Source organism: Passer domesticus, chromosome 16, assembly GCF_036417665.1.
Source record: "Passer domesticus isolate bPasDom1 chromosome 16, bPasDom1.hap1, whole genome shotgun sequence".
NCBI classification, from domain to species: domain Eukaryota; kingdom Metazoa; phylum Chordata; class Aves; order Passeriformes; family Passeridae; genus Passer; species Passer domesticus.
The window spans coordinates 4,224,410-4,246,434 of record NC_087489.1 but is presented as its reverse complement, the minus strand read 5'-3'; the positions used below and the strand labels follow the sequence as shown (position 1 = coordinate 4,246,434).

Sequence of the window (22,025 nt, the reverse complement as noted above, 5' to 3'; positions counted from 1 at the left end):
TACCACAGGGTGAACATGCTCAAAAAACCTCATCCCCAGTCAAGTACTTACAAGTAATAGGAGTAGGAATATGCATTTCTTCTAAATATTGATGGCCAGTCAGATGAACAAAATGTCCAAAAGGAGAAAAAGAGAAAAACACATAATTAGACTTAGATGAACTCCAGGTTTCTTTTTCAATATACAAGTATTTGTGCTATTTTCTGTACTGAGATCCTGTTTGCCTACACTTGTTTCAGGAGCTGTATGTTGGTGAGGAATAAATAGAAACTGAACTGGAGACAGGTTGTGTTTCCACTTCTGCCACCATGAATAAATCCCCTCACCTTTAATTGCCTCACTTTATCATGTCAGTACCATGGGCAATGAGACTTAATTTTGCCTCTCAAGTGCTTCGATATTTTTGAAATGGAAAGAAAGATGTCAGAGCTATTAATACAAATAACAATAAATAGGGAAGTGACAATGTAAGAGCGCCACAATTTTGGAATATTTAGACAATGAGCAAATTGTCTAATGATAAATCAAGCTTCATCAAACTCTAAAATGCAAATAGTTCATTAACAATTCAAGCATCACTCCATATTTATAGCTGAGCACTGGGGGCATGCATTAGCTTTCTGCATCACTGTGATTAAGCATTTTCTACCACAGTTTCTCAACAATTCATTTCACAACATTTTGAGCAGCACCACAAACTGAGCCTTGGCAATCAGTTGTAGCTTAAGGAGTTATATTTACCCTTTCATAGCTGGAAAGGGGCTTCTCTGAAAAGACTGGTTCATGACAGACCTAGCCCAGGGTATTAGAGATTCACCACCAGCCACAAGAAGCCACAGAAGCAGCAGCAGTGGTCAAGACAGAGAAGATGAAACACAAACTTCAACGTATTGCACAGCTTCAAAATCCCATCCTTGAAGATACTAGGATGACTAGGAATCACTTAGAAATACAAATGCAGGTTTCAAGTGTTCTCTTTGTGGTTGCTCTGAACACAACTTCCATAAGCAGACATGGAAACCAGGCTCAGCTCAGTCACTCTGTGCACAATCACCCTCTGAGCTGTGCACATGGGGTAAAGAGCAGCTCATGAGGATTAAACTGAAGAGGCATGGTTTTCCTGATGATGGCCTTTGCTATAAAGCTGCTATTTTGGCCAGGTTCCTGATGATGCCACGTTATTTGAAGGGCACTGATTCCATGATACACCTGGATGTATTTTAACTAAATGCTATTATCTCCTGAAGGCAGCAATTTTACAGGCCCTAGCAATGCACCAGTTAAAATACAGTCATTGCCACTGAGCTTCCCTGTGAAAATCCAAATTCCACTGAGCCTCTAAACAAAGGGAAACGTGACCAAGATGTAGAAAATGAGAACACATGCAGGTGAACCCCTGAAATCCCCAAAATGATTCCATTGAACCAAGCCCTGGGAGGGGCCAGGACCAGTGCTCACATGGCTCTATTGACTGGAAGTGTTCCCTTGAATATCCTCCTGTTCTTTCTGCTGCTCTCCTGTCTGGGCCACAGACATCTGGGACCCCACCAGACTCTCAGGCCTCATTAAAAAGCTGCACATCCCTCCAGGCTGCAGAGGAAAGCTCAGAAAGGTTTGCTCCACAAGGATAGAAAATAAAGGAAGACAAACAAAAGGAGGATTGTGTTTTGAAATTGGACATTTTGGCTCAAAATCTTCCAAAATATGCAGCCTGAAATAAGGACTTACTAAAGAATATTCCAAAGCTTAACTGTGAGAACTGATCAGAGTATGGTTCAGCAAAAACATGACCTGGTCCTAGAATGTACAACACAGCCCAAACGCTGCCTGTCTCCCACCTGAAACAGGGATGGAGGGGACACTGGTCACTCAGTGTGCAAATGTCCCCTTTCCTAATTCTGTCCTACAGCTTGGGTATGTTCTGCCCAAGAGGCTTTGGGGTTTTATTTAATTAGTTTAAGGTAACCACCTAAATCCTAATCTAGAATAAGGAGCTGAGTTTTCATAGGAGGAAATAATCCTAGACCCTACAGAGACCCAAATCTCCATTTTTGCTACCGACAGCAGTTTAAAGAACTTATTTACAGTGCATCCATGACAGGCTGTCTGATCCTATTTATTCAGACTTATATCTAAAGGGGTCAGTGGAGGCTTTGTCTGCTCAGACACACCAGCCTGAGAGGTGTCACATTCTTCACTCCAGGGAAGTACAAGTCACGATTACACCAGAATTAAAACTGCCCAGATAAGATCAGAACAGACCAAAATCAGATACTTTGGGAAGGGGCAAAATCAAAGGGTATTTTCTCCAGAAAAAAATATCTTGTTTTTCTTGTTTTGTTTTGTTTTTACAAAATGATTTTGTATACTCTGTTACACAAATGTATTTACATAATATTAAGGAAAAAAACAACAAGCTCCTTAGAGAATTAGAAATATTTTCATACAATAAAAATGAGATATTTCAGGATATGTATCTGTTAATGAAAGAATGTTGTTCTGCCTTTTTTGAGCACATACACTCATAAGCGCTTGGATAACCACCTCTAAATTACCAGGGTAAATTATCACAGAATCACAGAGTGGTTTGGGTTGGAATAGACCTTAAAGATTATTCCAAACCCCCTGCTATGGGCATGGACACTTTCCACTGTCCCAGGGTGCTCCAAGCCCTGTCCAGCCTGGCCTTGGGCACTGCCAGGGATCCAGGGACAGCCCCAGCTTCTCTGGGCACCCTGTGCCAGGGCCTGCCCACATTCAGAGTGAAGAATTTCTTCCTGATATCCAATTTAAATTTAATCTCTTTCAGTTTGAAGCCTGTATGAACAGGATATCTCCTTGTGTGAAGTTTCTCTCCATTATGTAGCAGCAAATTTTATATTTCATATACATGTAATGATGATACTATGGCTTAACTCCTGGAGTTAGTGGGCTCCCAAAACCAAGAAAATAAACTGTTAATGGTTTTGATTTTACATACTGCAAGACAGTCATGTTCAAAACAGAAATATATATGTACACACAATTTTGACATAGATATATAGATAAGGAAACTTTAGCAAATTTTAGACAACCCTAAGTTGCAACCAAAGCTTTCAGACAACAAATATAACATCAAAAATTTTCCACTGTGTAAATACACTGGTTGGCTCAATTTAGCTTCACATATCTGACTGAACCCTCTAAAACTTTATCAGCCCCCTGAAAGTTTTGAGTTCCTGGAATTTTGCAATTTGTTCTGCTGAAACTGTGAGCAGCTGAGCACTGCTTGCTCATGCTCTGTGCATGAAAGGTTCCAAGCAGCGTGCTGCCAATCTGGTGAGTGTCAAAGAGGCTCCTGATGATACCAATGTTCATCTCAAACCTATGTCTTCCTTCTCTTCTAAGCCCTCTCTGCTTCCTCTGCTCTCTGTTAACAAAATGCTTCATCCAGGAAGTCCTGTGCCTGTTCCCAATGAACTGTGATGCCCTGGACAATGGACAAATGTCATTGGGACATTTTCCAGCTCCATTTGAAGGCATTTCAAGTTCAGCTCATTAAATTATTTTTCTGAATTGTTGCCTTGCAAGGCTGCACTATTTGTACACCAAGGCCCTGGTGCATTGGGAAGGGAACTGTTTTTAAAATGAGGCTAGTGCAAAATGCAATGCAAGAGCTTAAGCTCCAAATGCTCCTGTTTGCAAAACAAAAAGAGAACTCTTGTTGAACTGCTCTCTCAGAAGAGCTCAAGCTTTCAGCTCTGCTCCTCCAGAAGTTCCAATCAATTTGTGGTCCAAATCAGCTTCTCCTTTTATAAAAGCTGCTCCCAACCCACACTAGTTTACAAATGCAATGAGCCTGGCAGGCTCAGGTTCATCCTCAGGGAGCACTTGTCCATATGCAGCTCCGAGCCCCAGCTGGACGTGGCTGGTGGTGCCCACCCAAGGCAGCCCAGAAGGGATGTGATCAGCAGCTCTGGAGGTGCTGGATGTGCTACAGCCTCCCAAACCTCCTACTGCACTCAGAGCTTCTAAATGAGAAAAGATTTTAAAGTCAATGAGCCAGTTTATTCCTTATTTCAGTGTCTTCCAGCAGGTATCCTTGCAAATTGCAGCAAGCAGACACAGACTGCAGGGATTCTGCTTGTCTGCCCTGGGAGGGGCTATGGAAACAACACAGAGGAAACTGTAATTTTCCAGCTCTAGGGAAAAAATGGGAGAGTTTAGATTTCTAATACTCCCACTCACCTCCTTTCCAATGTTAACTTTGAAGCAAATTGCCCAGGTTTAAAGAGCCTATGGCAAAACCAGCTAGAGCAAAGTTCTGTGCATGGGACATCACACCCAAATTCACCAAACATTGCTGCTCCAGGGACCTGGCAAGTCCAGCTGAAGGTCCTGTGCACTGTCTCAGGGGCCAGCTCAGCTCAGCAGGAGCTTGGGAACTTTCACACAGAGCAAACAGATCCTCAGTGTCCAACCTCTGGGACTCATTCTGCATTAGGAGTAATTTTGCCTGGGGGTTTGTCTGTGTTATCTGGGAGATAACAACTTAGGTTGCAGCAGTCATGACAGCCAAAGCATCAGAAAACTCAAGTGTTGGAAAAAAGGTTGGGATGAAGCAGCCACAGCTTCTCTGGGCAACCTGTGCCGGGGCCTCACCTCTCTCACAGGGAAGATTGGATATTATTTCTTCCTAACATCCAGTCTAACCCTCCTCTCTGTCAGCCTGAAGCCATTCCCCCTGTCCTGTCACTCCAGCCCCTTGTGAGCTGTCTCTCTCCATCTTTCTTGTAGGCTCCCTACAAGTACTGGAAGGGCACAGTTGGGTCACTCCAAACCTTCTCTTCCCCAGACTGAACATCCCAAGTCTCTCAGCCTTTCCTGATAGGAGAGGTTCTCCTTTTATCCCCTGTATCCCATGCTACTTTGTGACTTATCCCTTGACATTAATTATCATTATTTCCTTGCAGTAACAACCATTATTTCATTGCTGGATCTCCCAGAACTGCTATTTCTTCTGGGCCTACCACCCCTAGTGTCAGTGTTATGTACACAGACATTAACTGCTGCTCTCTGTCGCACAGAAAGAATGTTTTATCTTTATTTATTCTTCCTTTGGAAATTACAACAAGAAGTCCAAGATGGAAGCAAAGCAGAAACTTACCTTCTTTTGATGGTAAGCATTGCTCCTAAGAGGATAATAACAAACATCAGGAGACCAGCTATAACTCCAGCCATTTTCACTGTGCTGTCAACTTGCTTTTCAGGTTCCACTGCATTGGAATTCTGGGTGGAAGCTCCTTAAAAGATGGAGGGAGAGGAAGGACAAGATAAAAAAAGAAGAATTTTTAGGCAAACTGTGCAATGATCCACTTTAAATATTCATTTGAAAGCCTAACAACATATTTGCAATCAAATTGCAATAGACAATTGTCCATCTAACCAAATCTGCCTTTAATGAGGGCTAATGACAGATAATTCAGAGCAGTAATAGGGTGTAAAATCCCAGTGTAGTGCAAATGACTCTAATATTTTACTAAGTTTTACTGTAATGGGGCATTTACTCTTCTGAAGCACTCAGCATGCACCCAGAAACAGGAGAACAGTTCTGATTTTAATCTCAAATAGTTTAAATGGACTTGAAATCCTTACTCACTGAAATAGTGAACACAGTAACATGTAATTATAATAATACTTCGGGCAGAAACTTTTTTCCCTCCAAAATCAGCTCACATTTGTCTTTCTCAGTGTATTGGAGGCCTGGCTTTTTTAAACATCCCATTACAGATATAGATGTAACAAGCATTAATGCAGCATATAGAGCAGCACTCTTCACACAGAATCATGGAATGATTTGAGTTGGAAGGGACCTTAAAGCCCATCTCATCCCAACCCCCTGCCATGGGCAGGGACACCTTCCACTAGACCAGGTTGAACCTTGGAGCTCCATCCAGCCTGGCCTTGGACACTTCCAGGGATGGGGCAGCCACAGCTTCTCTGGACAAGCAATTCCAGTGCCTCAGCACCCGTTATCATCACACACCAGGCAGGACTTCTTCAGCCCACAGCAGAGAACATAATTTCTGTTTGAAATATTTCTGTTTTGGTTGGTTGGTTTGTTTTTTTAACAAGTGAAATCTACACACCTAAAATAAAACATATTTAGGACCTTATTTGTGCAGCATTTCTGCTCTAACTGAGCACCTTGGAGACAGCTGCCCTCTACCCTATTGTTGAGACCTCATTAGTCCTCATTACAGACCTCAGCTCCGCCGACTTCGCTGCTTGCTGCACAGAATATTTCCAGATACAGCTTAAGCCACTGAGCTTGATTTAGAAAGCCCCACAAGATTTGACTCATGGCTACTCTAAAGACTAAATAAGCCTATCTTCATTATATTCCTGTTACACTTAACTACTCCTAAAAATATCACCGCTGCAGTTCACAAAGTTAAATGAATTCATGTTACACGAGATCCACTCTTATCTTGGGCTTCACCTTTGCTGCTGCAGTCAGCCAGGTCTTCCTCTGCAGCTTAAACATAGGGAAAGGGAATCAAAGGTGAACACAGAGGGCTGCCATCAGAAGACTGTAATGTTTTGCTCTTTTAACAGCTCTGTGCTGCTGATCTTCAGGAAATCTGAATCACTTCTGTTCAAAGTCACTTGCTTGGGGAGATAATAGTCAGTCCAGTCCATGTGTTGGTGAGACAGTAGTGTTATTGTCACTGGGGTGTTGTTTTGCCTTTTGCCACACGTTAAACTGCATGTGCTTTAAGAGATGATGCAGTGATAAAAGCATGATTTCACTTCTCCTACAGCTAAGCTGTTAATCTAGTTTACTCAGAGCAAAACACTAAATTTACCAAGCAAAAAGGGCTGGCTTTTGGAATCACACGTATCATTTTCAGCTTTTGCCCCTGACAACTCTACTATTCTCCTGCATTCACCAATTTGCCCATTCAGTTAAGAGCTCACTGATAACTTCTGTGCTCACAGGTCTGAAATGCATTAATGGGACTCCTGAGCATGAGAATAAAATAACGGATCAGTTGCATATTTCCATCTTTATTTGACAAGCTCTCCCACAATCCTGCAGTAAATGTGTGCAAGAGGTGAGCTACACACCATCAGACAGGCAATCCCCACGCTGTCACACAACAAAGGCAATGAGAAAGGTACAATTTCTCCCTGAAAATGGCTAAAACTCTATTCATTGAAGTGAAAGTCAGAAGTACTCCAAATTATCCTTCAGCTGAGCTGCAGTTACTCTTATGACCCTAAATAATAGGTGTTGGAGAAATGGTTTTCTACTATAAACAGCACAGTCAGACGCCCCTCATTTTTGTACCATCTGAATACCCTCATGAAGTGTGAGCTGTGCTAGAAGAAATAAGAATGTGCTGTCAACTCCATCTTCTGACCCACCAGATTGGTTTGATTTTGTCAGGCTGCTGCTCGTTACTCCAGGCAATGTGTGGTCAGAGTGTTTTCATCTGATATTTCCCACCCCACTGCAGGCTCCTGCAGTTCCAGGAGGAGAAGAAAGGCTCATTATCCATCCTGACACCTCCACTCTGTGGTGACTGATTCACTCCAATCTTCTGGGCAACTCTATCTCTCTTGGCAAAGGCCAGCAATTCCTTTAGGCTACCAGCCCAACCATTTGTAAGTTGTCTCAGCTAATAGTGCCTAGGAATGGAGAATATGACAGTGTCAGCAAATTCCTGGCTCTGGGATTCTCAAAGCCTTGCAGTGAAACATAACTGCAAAAGGCCATTGTTTTCCTGCTGTTCTGGCATATTTTCCATGCAGATAGCTACATCTCCTCTGGCTGCTCTGGTTTCCCACCTGCCCCAGCACCAGCTGTAGGTAAGAACATTCCTGTCCTGGCAGGAGGAGCTCTGTGAGCTGTTTCTCTCAGGACATGACTTCTGCTGCTCCTAACAGAAACGCTGTTTTGGAATTCACTTTTGCTTCTCTCCTTTACACAAATGCAGGATCTGAAATCCTCTGAGCACAGCAGCCCATAAAAACTGCTCAGATGGCCATTTCCTGCAAATATCTTTAAACACACTTGCAAATCTCTGCACTACTGTACTTGAGGGGCCACCCTTTTCTTTCTGAAAAACCATGCTTATAGATTGCTGGCATTAAAAAGGAATGAAAACAAAATATGACTGTATTTTCTAGTGGTTACTTCCATCACATTTCCTGGAATGAATTGTTCCTTGTAACAGGAGCTGGATGCTGGAATAGTAAGACACAGAGCAGGTCACCACTGTTTTTAGTGTGTGTATTTCAGTGGCACCCAAAGCCCCCACAGAGGTCAGGACCCCATTACTCTGCACTAACACAAACTAGGACAATTTTCTGCCCTAAGCTTGCTTTCTTAATAAGAAAGGCAAATGACAGCAGGCAATGAAGACTTCAGGTCCCCTGACTCCCTGTCTGTGCCTGATCTACTCCACCAGGCCACTGCTCTCACAGATACTCATTTCTGTGGTGCACAAAATGCACCATCCCAGGAGCCAGAGCAGTGGCCTGACTCTGCCTTTCACAGGCACTGACACTCACCCAGCACTCCACTGCCCAGTCAGAGCTATTTCAACATTTTTCTTCTTTCCTAGCAACCCAACTGACTTTGTTTCTCTTTAATCCCTTCCAGAATTCCCAGATCCAGCATCTTGCAGTGAGCCAGAAGACAGTACAGGGAGCACATTCATAGGAGATACAGTTCTGGTGATGCAAAGAGATACAAAGAGAGCAGGGCAGGAGCAAATGGCCAATTTCCCAGAGCTGTCCAGCTCATCAGCCCACGAGAAGTCAGGTTTCTGGATCATCACACACTGATGGTTTAATTAAGGTTTAAATTAAGGTCTAATCTGGCCATGCTGCTGTTGATTCATAGAATCACAGGATATGCTGAGCTGGAAGAGACACATCAGGATCCTTAAGCCCAGCCCCAGCCCTGCACAGACCCCCTAACAACCCCACCCTGGGCATTCCTGGGAGTGGTGTTCAAACCCTCCTGGAGCTCTGGCAGCCTCGGGGCAGTGCCCATTCCCTGGGCAGTGCCCTCTGGGGGAAATCCAGCCGTGGCATCTCAGGGAAAGATACCATGGCAATCTCTCTCCCAGCACTTTCTGCACAGGTACATTATATGAAAATAAGCCACAAAATATAAAGCAACCTCCTCTGTGGAGGTGGCACTCTGAAAAACATCCAGGAAAGAATGATTACTGAGTGCATGTAACTAAGCAGGGCTGATAACACAAGTTTCTTCCATAAAACCTATTTCACAAACTGCAATTTGAAACATTCTTTACTTCAGGCAGCAATTACAATACAGCATTTTTAAAAAAATGACACTGCCAGGAAAAAGAATTCAAGAGAGCAATAAGCAGGAGGAAAAGTCAGGTATTTATGTGAGATTTCCAGCTGGTGAGACACAAAGTCCTGCAGTGGTAGGGGCATCACAATCACCAGTAGCCAAGACTCTGGAGGAGAGAGAAGTATCCCAAGGCTTAACAGGAGAAGAAAAGAAATCAAATAAAATTATTCTAAGGACAGCTGGGTCAAATATTTAGAGTCCAGGAAAGGGCAGTGCAAGTGTGAAGGAGGGATAGATGAAATGAGAGAAGCAACAGAAGAAAACAGAAGCCACCACCAGGAGACAGAAAAGACCCAGCAAGGGGACAAGTCTGGCAATGATGAGGTTTGGTTTCAAAATTGTAGCTTCTTCAGAAAGAAATCCACTCTTGGAACAAAAAACAATCAGAAAAATTACTTCAGAGCATTATTTAATCCAGAAAAATTAATGAAAAATATTGGGCTCCCAGTCATCATGCGTTGAAATGATCTGCACAATCAGAGTAATTTCTTTGCAGCACATAATGGCCAGGCAGTGGGCTGAATGTAAAATCTCCTAATAGACCCAGAGGCTTGTATTCAAAAGACAGCTATTCTCAAATCACTTGTAAACACGATTTCCTTTATTTATTTTTTTATGGTGCTTTCAATGTGAGTGGCCTACAAATTATTAAAGCAGCTCTGCATGCAGGAATGTTTTCCCTCATGTTTTCAGTTCCTGATGATATCTATATCTGTAAAACACAGTCTGGGGTGCAAACACAAGGGCAGACAGGTACCTCCAGGAGTGATAACACTGAGATAAAGGTGGAAAGGCATTTTTTTACATCGTGATGTGGAAACACCCAGCACCAGCCCAGGGTGGCAGCTGACCACACCCTCCAGCAGTTTATTGGCACTGAAACCAATCTGTGCATGTTGCTGGTGCCTCCATGTACCATGAGCCAACAGAGTGGAACAGCTCATCACATCTGGAAGGCGGATTCCTCTCTGGCTATTTCTTTGTTGCAATTCATTAAAAAATAGATATAACAAAGAGGATCACCACACACAATGTCACCACACCAATTTTCCACCTCCAGTTATTGAAGACTGCAAACAGCACAGGCTTAAGACTATAATGAGACACACTCATTTCTTTAACAAAGCTCAGAAGGAATTGACAGAATGATGAGAGCCAAAAGCTTTCAACCATATTCTGAGCAGAGGGAGCAGCAAAACAAAGCAGTCCTGGAGAGAAAGACAGACCAGAATTTGTATGAGGGATTTTCAGGCTTACAGGTGGAATCTGGAGGAGGATGAGGGTAAACACACAGTGAGACATCAAGATCAGCATTGCTAAGCTGAATGAGAATTAAAAAATAGCTGTAAGTGAATAATTGATTCTGGAGATACCAGGCAAATCCAGCACAAAGGCTATTATTTTTTCCTCTTCTCTCTTCAGAACGGGAACCCTTAATTTGTGCAAGAAGCAGATATATGGTCCCCAAGAATAAGAAAGGTTAAAACATTTCCCTGAAAGAGGAACTCAGCTACAGAGAGCTGCTGTGATGCCAACAAGTGATGTGATTGTTTCAGGGGTGAGAGCTTGTTTCTGTTTTAACTCTTCACTTTTGCAGAACTGTATTTAAAAACTAGCTCAAAATTATAGAAATGGAAAACAAGTACAATTACTAATATGACAAGTTCAAATTTACATATGTGACAATTTTTGTGACGTCTTAGGCACAGGAAGATCAACCTTTTGACTGATAAAAGGCAAAAACTTCTCAGTGTCTGACAATGTTATGGATATATAAGAGACTCACCACAATTACTGACTTTTTCCCCATTCAGCCCCCTCTAAGTAGTTACCCTGCTCTCATCATGATCACCATGAAAAATCCACACCCACAGCAGCTGCAGAAGCTGCAAAACCGGTGAGCAAAGCCCAGAAATTGAACACTGAAATAAAGTCACCGTTTGAGCCCAAGTGGATGAAGGTGCCTCAGGTTCCAGGGTGACCTACAAACACCTGAGAGGCTGCACCCCGAGCCTGGTGAGCAGCATGGACAGGAGGAATCTCTCTTCCAGCCCAGGGGAGTCAGCTGGGCAGTGTCAGGAGCCTGTGTACACACACTCTACGTGTGCTGCATGAACACCAGCACACTTCCTGTGCTCTGCCAAGTTGAAGCAGCACTTTCAGACAAGACTGGAATGAAGATTTCCCTTTTCCTCTACAACAACACTACAAAACAGCCTCACACCTGCCTTGTAATTTGATCAGATATCCTAATGCAACCATACAGTTTTAATGTCCAGCTCCTGGAAGAAGCTCAAAAGCTTGTTAATATCAACCCTGTTTCTGAATACTGGCTTATAAAAAAATCTATTTAAGAAATGAGACATCATGTATTTGTAACAGTCCTGGGTCTGTCATGCCTATGGAAGTGTTGTTAAAGGATGCTGATGTCAGCAAAATTAATCCACAACCATCAGAGGTTTATGTCCAAAAAGGAGACAGAGGAGTCCTTTTACTTTATTTGAATAAAGGCAGAGGTTATGAGGCATTCCCTGGGATCTCTCTCTTTCCCCACTGGCTGAGGTACTTGAGAGGTTCAGACTTCCCACAACACCTGACAATGAAGATTTCCCTCTAATGTATAACCATCCTTTTTAATTTTTTATTCTTATGGAATTTAGGGGTTCTCCCCATTGTTTCTTTCATCTTGCAATATCCAATTTCATTATCAGCAAACCTACAGTTTGTTTGTAAAGGCAAATATCTTTTTCCATTCACCAATCAGTGGAATCCTTCCCATTGTTTCTTTTGTCTCTCAGTGCTGGTTTTACCTACCAGCAGATCCACAGCTTGTTTGTAAAGACAAATCTGTCATTTTTCTTAAAAATAATAAAAATAATAATCTATTTAAAAAAAATAAAGAAAATAATAATCTATTTATGAAAATAATTTTATGTGATCTGCAGTACCTGCCCAGTGGCTGACGCACCTTAGAAAGGATCTGCAGGAATCAGGAAATGGAGACAAAATGCTGATCACCCAAATGAGTTGGTGTGAGGGTCAGGAACATGAAACCCCATTGCCTTCTAAAACATGAGAGTTCCCTCCTGCCTGCCCCCTCCTCAGCCCCTGTGCAGAAGAGGCTCCAAGGGACATTCCAAAAAAGATCTTCCTGCAAATTTTCACGCAGAAGAGATGAAAAACAAGCTGCTACATTTCCTAAGTGAGGAATTATCCAAAGCTGCCTAATGCATTCAAACTAAGTAAAACAAAATCAAAGGAAACCTTTTATTAATTTGACCTTCCCTTGTGGCTTTCCTGTCCAACTACTGACTTTTTTTAATTTCCACTCCTTATCTGGCTACCAGTTTATCTGCAAACAAAGGTGGATGCACACTGGCCCAGGGCCAGCCACAGCACACAGCCAAGACCATCCTTTCCCACCAGGTGGGACTTGAAAAGGGACAAGAACCTCCACACTGCACCAGGTAAATCCTTGCCTGCTTTGGCTCCTGGAGGGCTTGGCTCACACAGTTATAATATATTTTATTTTTTTTCTCCAAAGACCTTTCTACCCTGAAGCTACTTGTGTCCTGGCACTGGATGCTTTGAATTACAAAGGTGATGTTTTCTCAGTCTCCTGTTGCTAAACTATCTGAAATTTTATCTTAAACTCTGTGCTTCTTCTCCTCTTACTTCCAGCTGCTTATTTTAATTGGGGAGTCCAGGATTAGGGCTGGGCAATGCTGCAGAGCTCTGGAGTAGATAATGACCTCTGGATACAAGGCTGGAGATACCAAATTCAGTTCACTCCTGGCCTCATCCCATTCTGCACCAGGTTCTGCACTAATTCAAAGCTGTGCCCTGGGATAAGAAAGCCCCTAAAGGGATTGTGGTGCATGAAACTAGTGCTAAAAAATAACTTTTAGAAGGCAGAAATTTGTTCAGGGGGGAAAAAACCCAACCAACCATTTTCACGCATTCAACTTAAAAAGTGTTATAAACTCCTCTGAAATAAATAGCACCAAACAGAATAAACCTGTCAAAGGAATAATATTCCAGTGTATTAGAAGACAAAATGCAGCAACAAACAGATTTGAAGTGGGATTAGATCTGTTTAAAAAATACATTATCTGTCTACAAAACCAGAATGTATTCCAGGAAACAAAAGAAGTCTCTTCAAATGGATTTGAGGGAGCAGGAGTTATTAAATCAACAGTTTTCACGTGCAGCAAAATTGTGTGGGAACAACAGGAACTTTTTCCATCCTCATTTTCCACTGATTTTTTGGCAGTCTCCCTCCCCCATCCCAAGATTTTCCTGGTCACATTTCAGACCCAGGTTCTTTACTGAGAGATCAACACTCTCCCAGGAAGTTTCCTTCTTCCCATGCTGATGCACTACCAAAAATCAGGACCATTTGAACTTCCCAGTAGTCCCAGCACCTTCCTGGCCCTGTATCATCACAGCTGAAATAATTGCTGGGTGAGGAAGTCATAACTAGGCAGGAACAACCATGCAGCACTGGGAGGGAAGTGTTCCTAGATAAATGTAATCCATCTAAAAACTGAAAAAGCAACCCTCCTTTCCCATTAATCTCAGGTAATACTGCCACATTCCAGCCACTCATTCTGTGCACATCAGGCTGAAATGAAGTAGAAGAACTTAATTCCACAAGCTGATGGAATCTCCCTTCCATATTTAAATTTTCTGAAGTTAATGATATCCTGGTCCCAGTGTTGCATATGCTGGGGCAACTTTATGGCACACAGACCTCCCAGCTCCTTCTGATGGAAACTGCAAACCCCTTGAGAGGTTCTGAACCTCCCCACTGTGAGTGATTTGGTGCTGCTGAGGCTCAATTCTGCAGCATCTCTGGCTCCAGCAGAAGTTTCTATAGAAACTACAGTTTCTATAGATCCTCTGTTCCTCTACAGAGAGCTTACAGAATCAAGTTTTCCTTTTCTTGCCACCATTTCTCCAACAGCAGGACTCAGCTGTCTATGAATATACAAATAATCAGCCACAGAAAATGGCACAGCTCCTTTAATTGGAAATGCAAGCTCAGCTCCATGCACACTCAGGAGATCCATGGGACTCTTCCATCACACTCAGGTGCTGCTGTGAAGATTTAGGAGGTGTTGAGCCCTCAGCTGACCCTCAGCACAGACAGATCACCTCGGCACTGAAGGAGTGCCATGAAACACTGCCCTCCTTTATACTCTAGTTGGAGCAATTGTAAAAGTATTTTCTCATGCAAAGCAAGCGTTAAACAAGAAGTCATGGAGCTGCTCAGACCTCTGGAAGTTTGACCAGTTTTCCTTTTTCTGAACTGATAATCACCTGTGCTCAAGAGGCTGGGCGGGTTTCGCGTGGTCACCTGTTGTCTACCTATCACTGCTAAGAACAAGCAAAATGGTTCCCAGGCAGCATGCACGAGACAAAAAAAAAGGGAAAAAAATAAAAATGTACCTCATAATGGTTATTATAGTTCCATTCTTTCATTTGCAAGAACTCACATTTTAAGGAAAGAAGAAATGAGTATCGGGAGATAAGGAACCATTAATGAGCCCTCTGCCTTGGTTTCAATTACACTGTGAAATTAATTTAATGCACTTTAGGAATACAAGAGGTAATCGCTCTCTCTTGGTAAGAGGTTGCAATTTTCTCTAATAAAGTGTCGATATAAATATGTTGCTTTAAGACAGGGAGAACAAGTCAGTTAATTCAGAAAGAATGGGACATATTAAAACAAATGCTGTCAAGGAAACCAAATGGCAAAACCTATAAATAACCCATCGGAATGAAAATTGTATGGCAGAGAGCTGGTAAATTGGGGTTTAATTATAAACATTTTTAAAGACTGTTTTATGTTAATGAGATGCATCCAAGTGTCTAATGCTGTGAAAGATAACATTAGTCCAGTAATTAAAAAAAAAAAATAGCCCATGTGAGGAGGGAAGTGGCAAGAGATTTGAGACCAACGAATCTGAAAATAAGTAACATACGTACATACAAAAGGTTCATAATGTTTAACATGCTGGCAAAGTGTGGGATGGCTAGACAGAGTGGAAGAACACAGGGAGCTTTCTGATGGATCATTCAAGGTCACTCCAGCAAGGGCTGGTGGTGAGTCCCTGCCTCTGGCCCTTCCCACAGACAGCACCCAGTCTCTCATGGAGGCACTGGATGGAGGGAAGTGAGCTCAGGGGATGTGCTGGCCTAGCTGGGAACCTACTGGCTCTGCTTTGGAGGACCTGCTGCTCTGAAATGCTGATGCCACCCCCTCCTCCCAACATTTAACAACCCAATACAAAAGGATTTGAGAGCTTTTTCTTGCCACCACAAGAACCAAGTTCATCTAAGGAGGAGCAGCAGAGAACCATGAAGAGAGAGCAGCACCAGAGAGCTGGGTAGCAGCTCCTGCACAGAGGAGAACATGCTGGATATCCAGAACATGCTAGACACTATGCTATTGGAAAAGCTTGTGAGGATTCATTTCACCCAGTCCTGCTCCTGTTCTCTCCACCACCAGAAAGCCAAAATCGGGTACTTGAAATGGTCACATCACTACCAGCTGAGAGAACTGAGAGGAAGGAGACACAATAGACTGAGACACACAGAACTGAACTGAAAAAAGGGCTCATCTGAGCAGCCTATTTCTGGCTAAAGAGGAGGGAAGAAAACTGGGAAAGCTCCAAAGCTTTTTTTTTTTTTTTAAGTGGACTAAACCACTTTTAAAGTGGCTCTGCTTTGCTTTTCTTGGTGTTGGGGCAGTGGGACACAGAGCAAACTCCCTGGCAGCCAGCTGGAGCAGAGGCGGTGGAGCAGCCCCATGCGTCTCTCGAGTAATTAAAGAGACTCAGCTTCTGAGCAGGTGCCTTGCAGCAACACCCAGGATGTGTTACAATCCCCCAGTAACACATGCCTAACACATTTCACTGCCTAATTACTCCCACACTCACGTTTAGTGCCCTTGTTAATCCAGTACTTCAAGAGAATTCTTGCCTTGCTTAAACACGCCTCGATCCTAATCTTCCTGTCACTGGTGTAAATCAGAACTCGTTTCACTGCTGCTAATGGAGCTGCTGTGGTGACAAATGTCTAGGAATGGGAAAATTAGGCCTCTATTCCAAAATGAACATTTAGTCTGGCACCAGTTGTATGTATTTATTTTCTTGCATCAAATCAATTTTTTTCTCCCCTCTGGTACCAACTCAAGCAGAGCTTTTAATGCTGAGATTGAGTCTGACTCCAAAATAGGGATTTTTTCCCCCTGATTCTTATCAAAGACAACACAGTGCCATCCTCACTGGCAGCTCTGATGATTCTGTTCAAGGCAGACTTCAGGTTTGCTCATTCTATCCTCAGAAAAACACCAATGCAAATGAAGGGGAATACAGAGCAATGCCATTAAGGATAATCAATAAAATGTGCAGACAGAAGACAGCACAGACACAGGAGGGTATCTAGAACATTCCAGCTATCAGCCTTGGATCAGGACTTGGTGTAATTACAGTTCTGTGAGTGTCTCTGTGTATTCCCCACTGCAGAGCAGGTACAACATCCCTCTCCAGTGGCTGGTCCTGTTATCCATATGGAATTAATGTACGGTGGGAATACAGTCTCAGGACATATGGAAACCTGAAACTGTGGGAAAGCTCACAGAACCACTTTGTTCAGCTGTAGCTGTGGCAGCTCCTGTGACGTTTACCAATGCCCCAGCTCGTGGTGCTCCCTTGCCTGTGAGCTGCAGCCAGCCCTGCTCCTTTGGAGAGCTAAACCTGCCTCAATTCCAGGAATTCGAGCTCCGTGCTGGGGGCCAGGCACTGGGAATTACAGCATTGCAATTCAGAGCCAGGGCAACAGGAAAAGAATTTCCACAGAGATTTCTGCACTGCACACAGAGGAATAAGATATCTACCTATAAATCAAAAGTGATATGAACCAAAAGTGATATAAATCAAAAGTGATATGAATTGAGACAGCGAGAATAAACACTAGAACTACCATCATTTCTTGTCCTTTTCCATTCAAGTCAATAAAGAAAAAAACCTAAAGAATAAGATCACCAAAAAGCAGTGGTTCTAGACGTCCTCAGGCTCTACCCATCTTGTTTTTATCTCTTATTAAATTAATCTTAGCAAGAGATGACATTCAGAATCATTGACTGGGTGGCTCAGTGACTCTTCCTGGTGACCTAACAGGGTTAATGGAAATTATCTCAGTTTGCAGAAGTCAGCTGAAGGTCAAACACTTACAGGACACTTTGCTGAGGTACCCCAATCAGAGAGTGCAAACAAAAGGTCGTGTCAGAATGGGATTTTTCAAGCTGTTTAAGTTATTTTCTTTTGAATATTCACAGAGCAAACACCTTTCCTGCTAGCATGACAATATTCTTCCCCCAGTCCAGAAAAATGAACTACTGAAATGGAAGGAACTACTGGTTTCCAAAAATTAATTAATCCACTATCTCTGATGTCATGAGGAGAGTATGCTATTGGAAAAGCTTGTGAGGATTCATTTCACCCAGTCCAGCTCCTGTTCTCTCCACCACCAGAAAGCCAAAATCAGGTACTTGAAATGGTCACATCACTACCAGCTGAGAGAACTGAGAGGAAGGAGACACATAGACTGAGACACACAGAATGTTTGCAACCCAGAGAATGAATTAAATTATGATTTTACAAGGAGCTTTTGAATAGGAAAGGAACAAGAGGGTATGGAGACACCAGAGCCACGGATGAGAAGGAGAAATGGGAGAAATGGCTCCTCCTCCTCAGCTTTCAGTGGTGACACAACTGCTTACAGCCCCACCAGTCTGCATTACTGAGTCTGAGCAGGAAAAAGAGCTGCACAGTCACTGCCACACCAGCCTGGCTGGGACAGCCTGGGGATGTCTCCACAGGGAGATGGAAATGCTCTCCAGTGGCTAATGGGGTTTCTTTGAGCCCTCCCAACTCCTCTGCAAGTGCAGATGCAGAAGGGATCAGGAGAAAGGACCTTGAGGTCATTAACTTCTGCCACAAATCAAAACAGATGGAAAAGAATGGAAAAAATGGGATGGTGCCTCAAAGGATTTCTGGGTTCCTGCCAGTTTTGGGGAACTCTCAAAGCTTCCATAGGCAGCCATGCAGGTATTTCACATTTCAGCAAAGCACAAGAGCACAAGCTGGCAAAGCTAATCTGGGAATGGAGAGTCATCTGTAGCACAGCCCATGGCAGCACCCCAGCACTTCCCTACAGCTCCTTGGCAGACTACAACATGTGGTGGGGAAATCTTTTTACAGCTACTCCGTGTTACAAATAAATTGGTGTCTGACATCTTTTCTGGAAAAGTAGCCCCTGGGGTGGTTTTGAAATATTTAGAAGAGTTGTTAAAAGCAGCTGTAAACTCTCAGAAGGAGCTCAGGCATTGTCACTGTTGGTCCCTCAGGAGCTGCACCTTGTGAACCAACCTGGGGCTGTTTGCCTTGGGTTTGCTCTGTGTGACCTGTCAGCCCAGTCTGCTCTGAGCTCCCCACAATGAAAATCAGGAATGTTTGTTCAATTATACCATGAAAATGGCATGATGTAAGAATTGTGCCCCGCTGTGTACAAGGTTAGGCTTACACGAGATCTCCTCTTATCTACTTTGTACAGTTGTGGAGAGAACAAATTGAACGGGAAGTTAATGTCACTTTTTCAGTGATGTTCTGCCAACAGCAAGAACAGTCCTCAGGACAGAAAAGCTGTCAACAGAATGAGGGGAAGGAGAAATGACAGAGAATTATACCCTGCATTAAAAAAATAACAGAGGCCACAAATATAGTGGAGTGGTCCTGGAAATTGTTGTAGTGCCTTGGCAATCTTCCTTTAAAAAAATAAAATAAAAGAGGAAATAAAGAGGCTGGTTCTTTGGCTAGGAACTGTAATCAAGTTGTGCCACCACTGCAGTTTTTACATTTCTGGTTTTGTGTTTTGCAGGAAAGAGAGACCCACATACCTTTTGTTGCCAGCCGGACACAGTTGATTTTTGTTTCCTGAAAAATAAAAAAACACAAGAAAAATATATAGGAAAACATCACAGTGTGTAATTTGCCCATCTACAGTAAACACACATTCCTTTAAAAAGCTACTAAAAATACATATAACTTTTCTTGCACTTCATCTTTGAAAACACCACCAACAGCTTTTGTTGCATAAAACACTCCACACTACTGGACTTGGTTGCAGTTGGTTCTCTTAAGTGTAGAAAAGTTGGGAGTGACAGCAAATTTCTCCACGCTCCATGTGTGAGTGATGGGTCCCACATAAGTGCCTGATTAGCTAATAGAATTTCCCAGTTAAATGACCTGCTCTGTAATAGACTGACAAGCCTTGGGTCAAAAGTACACGCCACTGTACATCTCATTTTCATGCACCATTACTGCAAATTTTGCAAATTGGGTATTTATTTAAACACATGGCAAACAGACACCGAAGAAGTCATTTGAATATTTCAGCTCTCTGATGGATGTGGAGCAGACCAACATTCTGTGCTGCTGCTTCTGCCAAACGAGCTGTTCTAACAACCCTCACCACTGCAGCTCCTCATTGCAGAGCTGGGACAAAACCCAAAGCTTTGTGTTCAATCCACCCTGGAGCCTGCAGAGCTGCAGAAACGGGATTTGGATCTGAATGTTGTGTTTGGCTTCACAAACAGCTCAGACTCTGCAGCTTCCTCAGGCCACCTCTGCTGCAAACACAACCTCTGTGGAGTCCCCAGCTCCAAACTGCACAGCCCTTCCTGGCAGGGGTTGCTGCTGTCCAGCCTGTGATTGCCATCCAAATGGGAATGTGCTGCCTGGTTAAAGAGCTGCCTCTGTCAGGCACTGATCTGCTGCAAGGCTTGCAGAGCACTTTATGCCTCTACAGTCTCAGGTGTAATGAATCCAGCATAAATTACGGAGCTGACAATGCTCCATTAATATGGATGCTGTCTGTGCTCTGGAAACAGCAGCCCAGCAAAGCACTGCTGAGCACCTCCTTCCATCCTCAAACAACTGGACAAACCTTGTGCAAATCTGAATTTGCTCTTGGAGAAAATTGCTCCATCTGTGACAAATCCTCCTTGGCTGGAGCAGACACACACTGTGCCTTTCTCCTCACACTTTTGTTGCACATAAGAAGGGGATGATTGCAGGATCCATGCTGGGAAATGCTGGGAATCAGAGGAGCAATTCCTTCTGATCCCCTTCTGTGGTGCCACACAATCTGGATATAAGCCACACTGTGTGCAGCCTAAGAACAATGAGATACCCAGAAGGACAAACCCTGCCTTTGACCTTGCCTTCAAATTCTCTTAAGGAATTCCTGGCTCCTCGAGGACAAACCATGTCTATTTCCCAGTCCACAGTGTGACTAAAGCCCTGTTCATCCCAGCAAATCAGAAACATTTCTGGTTACACCCCTTTGTCCCCCCAAAATCGGGGGGGGGGGGGACACATCAGCTCCCCTGCACAACCCACACCAACACTGGCACTGCAAAGTCACCACAGCTGCACACAGAGCTCCCCTCTCCCCTCTGCCTCATGGGTAACGAGTTGGAATGGCCACTTATTCTGGAGATCCAAAGTCTTTGCTGCTGCTTGGGATGTAAGGAGCAGGCAAAACACAGATTTGCTTTCAGAGCTGTCTCTGCACATAGTGCTGGGAACCAGAAGACAGGTCCTGATGTGGTTTCTGATCTACAGCAAGGTGAGCTGGAAAATCAGCAATGAAGAATAAAATAAAAAATTAAGAGACAGGATTTTTGCAGTCTACAAGTTGGTGGACACTTTTTGTTAAAGAAAATATTCTTGTGTATTTATTGCTTTCAGCTGGCTTCAGAATGTAACAGAAAGCTGGAGAAATTAGTCAGTGCTGGAAAAAGAAGAGCCTAGAGTGATCTCATTTGAACATGTGTGTATTCCTGCACAAGACCCTCCCACAGGGTGATTTGGGAAGACAGAATTTGTTCTGTTTGCATCTGCATCCACTGATGGCTGCATTGAGCACAGCCACAGCTCTTAGGAGAACTAGCACTGCCAAAAGCAATGGCTTCAGCAGCAAGACATGGACTACAGAACTTCATTTCAAATTGCATCTTCTGGGAAGGAAAGCATAAAAGAACCTGCACAGACACCAGCTCCCAGCTCCCAGCAGTGCTAAAGTGTAAAGACTTGAATTTAGTCCATAATCTGGATTAAGGCTGATTATTCCATTGCTTTCCACTGCTCATCTCTTTGGTGTCTCATAGAAATGAGATCCCTTTCAATTTACTCTATTTTTCTTTGGCTGATACTGAGAATTGTAAGTTTGCATGAATCTTTTTAAGAAGAAACAGAATAAATAAATACACTTCCCCCCCTCAAAAAAAAAAAAAAAACAAAACCCAAAAAAACCAACCCCAAAACAACCAAAAAAACCCAACCAACCCAATCATCCTCCCAAAAAACACTAAACCCACTTTTCCCACAATCATGTTTGTTTTCTGAAAAATATTACTTTTGCTTCAAGGCACTTTCCTGTACACAGTAAAGATCACAGAATGTTAATGGGTTGGAATGCACCTTAAAATGCCATAGGCAGGGACAATGCTTTTATTTAGTTTTTTTCCTAAGCTACATTTCCCATCTTTCAATTTGTACACACTACTTCTTGTCCTGTC

At 43.1% G+C, this 22,025-nt stretch overlaps 1 protein-coding gene across 11 annotated transcripts in view; it reads right to left on the bottom strand.

Annotated features, from left to right (window-relative positions):
- Positions 1-22,025, bottom strand: part of PTPRT (protein tyrosine phosphatase receptor type T) — a 445,906-nt gene that overhangs the window by 64,680 nt on the left and 359,201 nt on the right. For 5 of the 11 annotated variants that reach the window (XM_064391854.1, XM_064391850.1, XM_064391858.1 and 2 more), the window contains exons 13-16: positions 19,341-19,377; positions 14,699-14,755; positions 5,147-5,282; positions 52-81 (exon numbers count right to left, since the gene is read on the bottom strand). In XM_064391854.1, coding sequence (XP_064247924.1) covers positions 52-81; positions 5,147-5,282; positions 14,699-14,755; positions 19,341-19,377 — 260 coding nt within the window. The remainder of the gene's footprint in view (positions 1-51; positions 82-5,146; positions 5,283-14,698; positions 14,756-19,340; positions 19,378-22,025) is intronic. The other 6 variants (XM_064391857.1, XM_064391859.1, XM_064391861.1 and 3 more) reach the window with 3 other exon arrangements.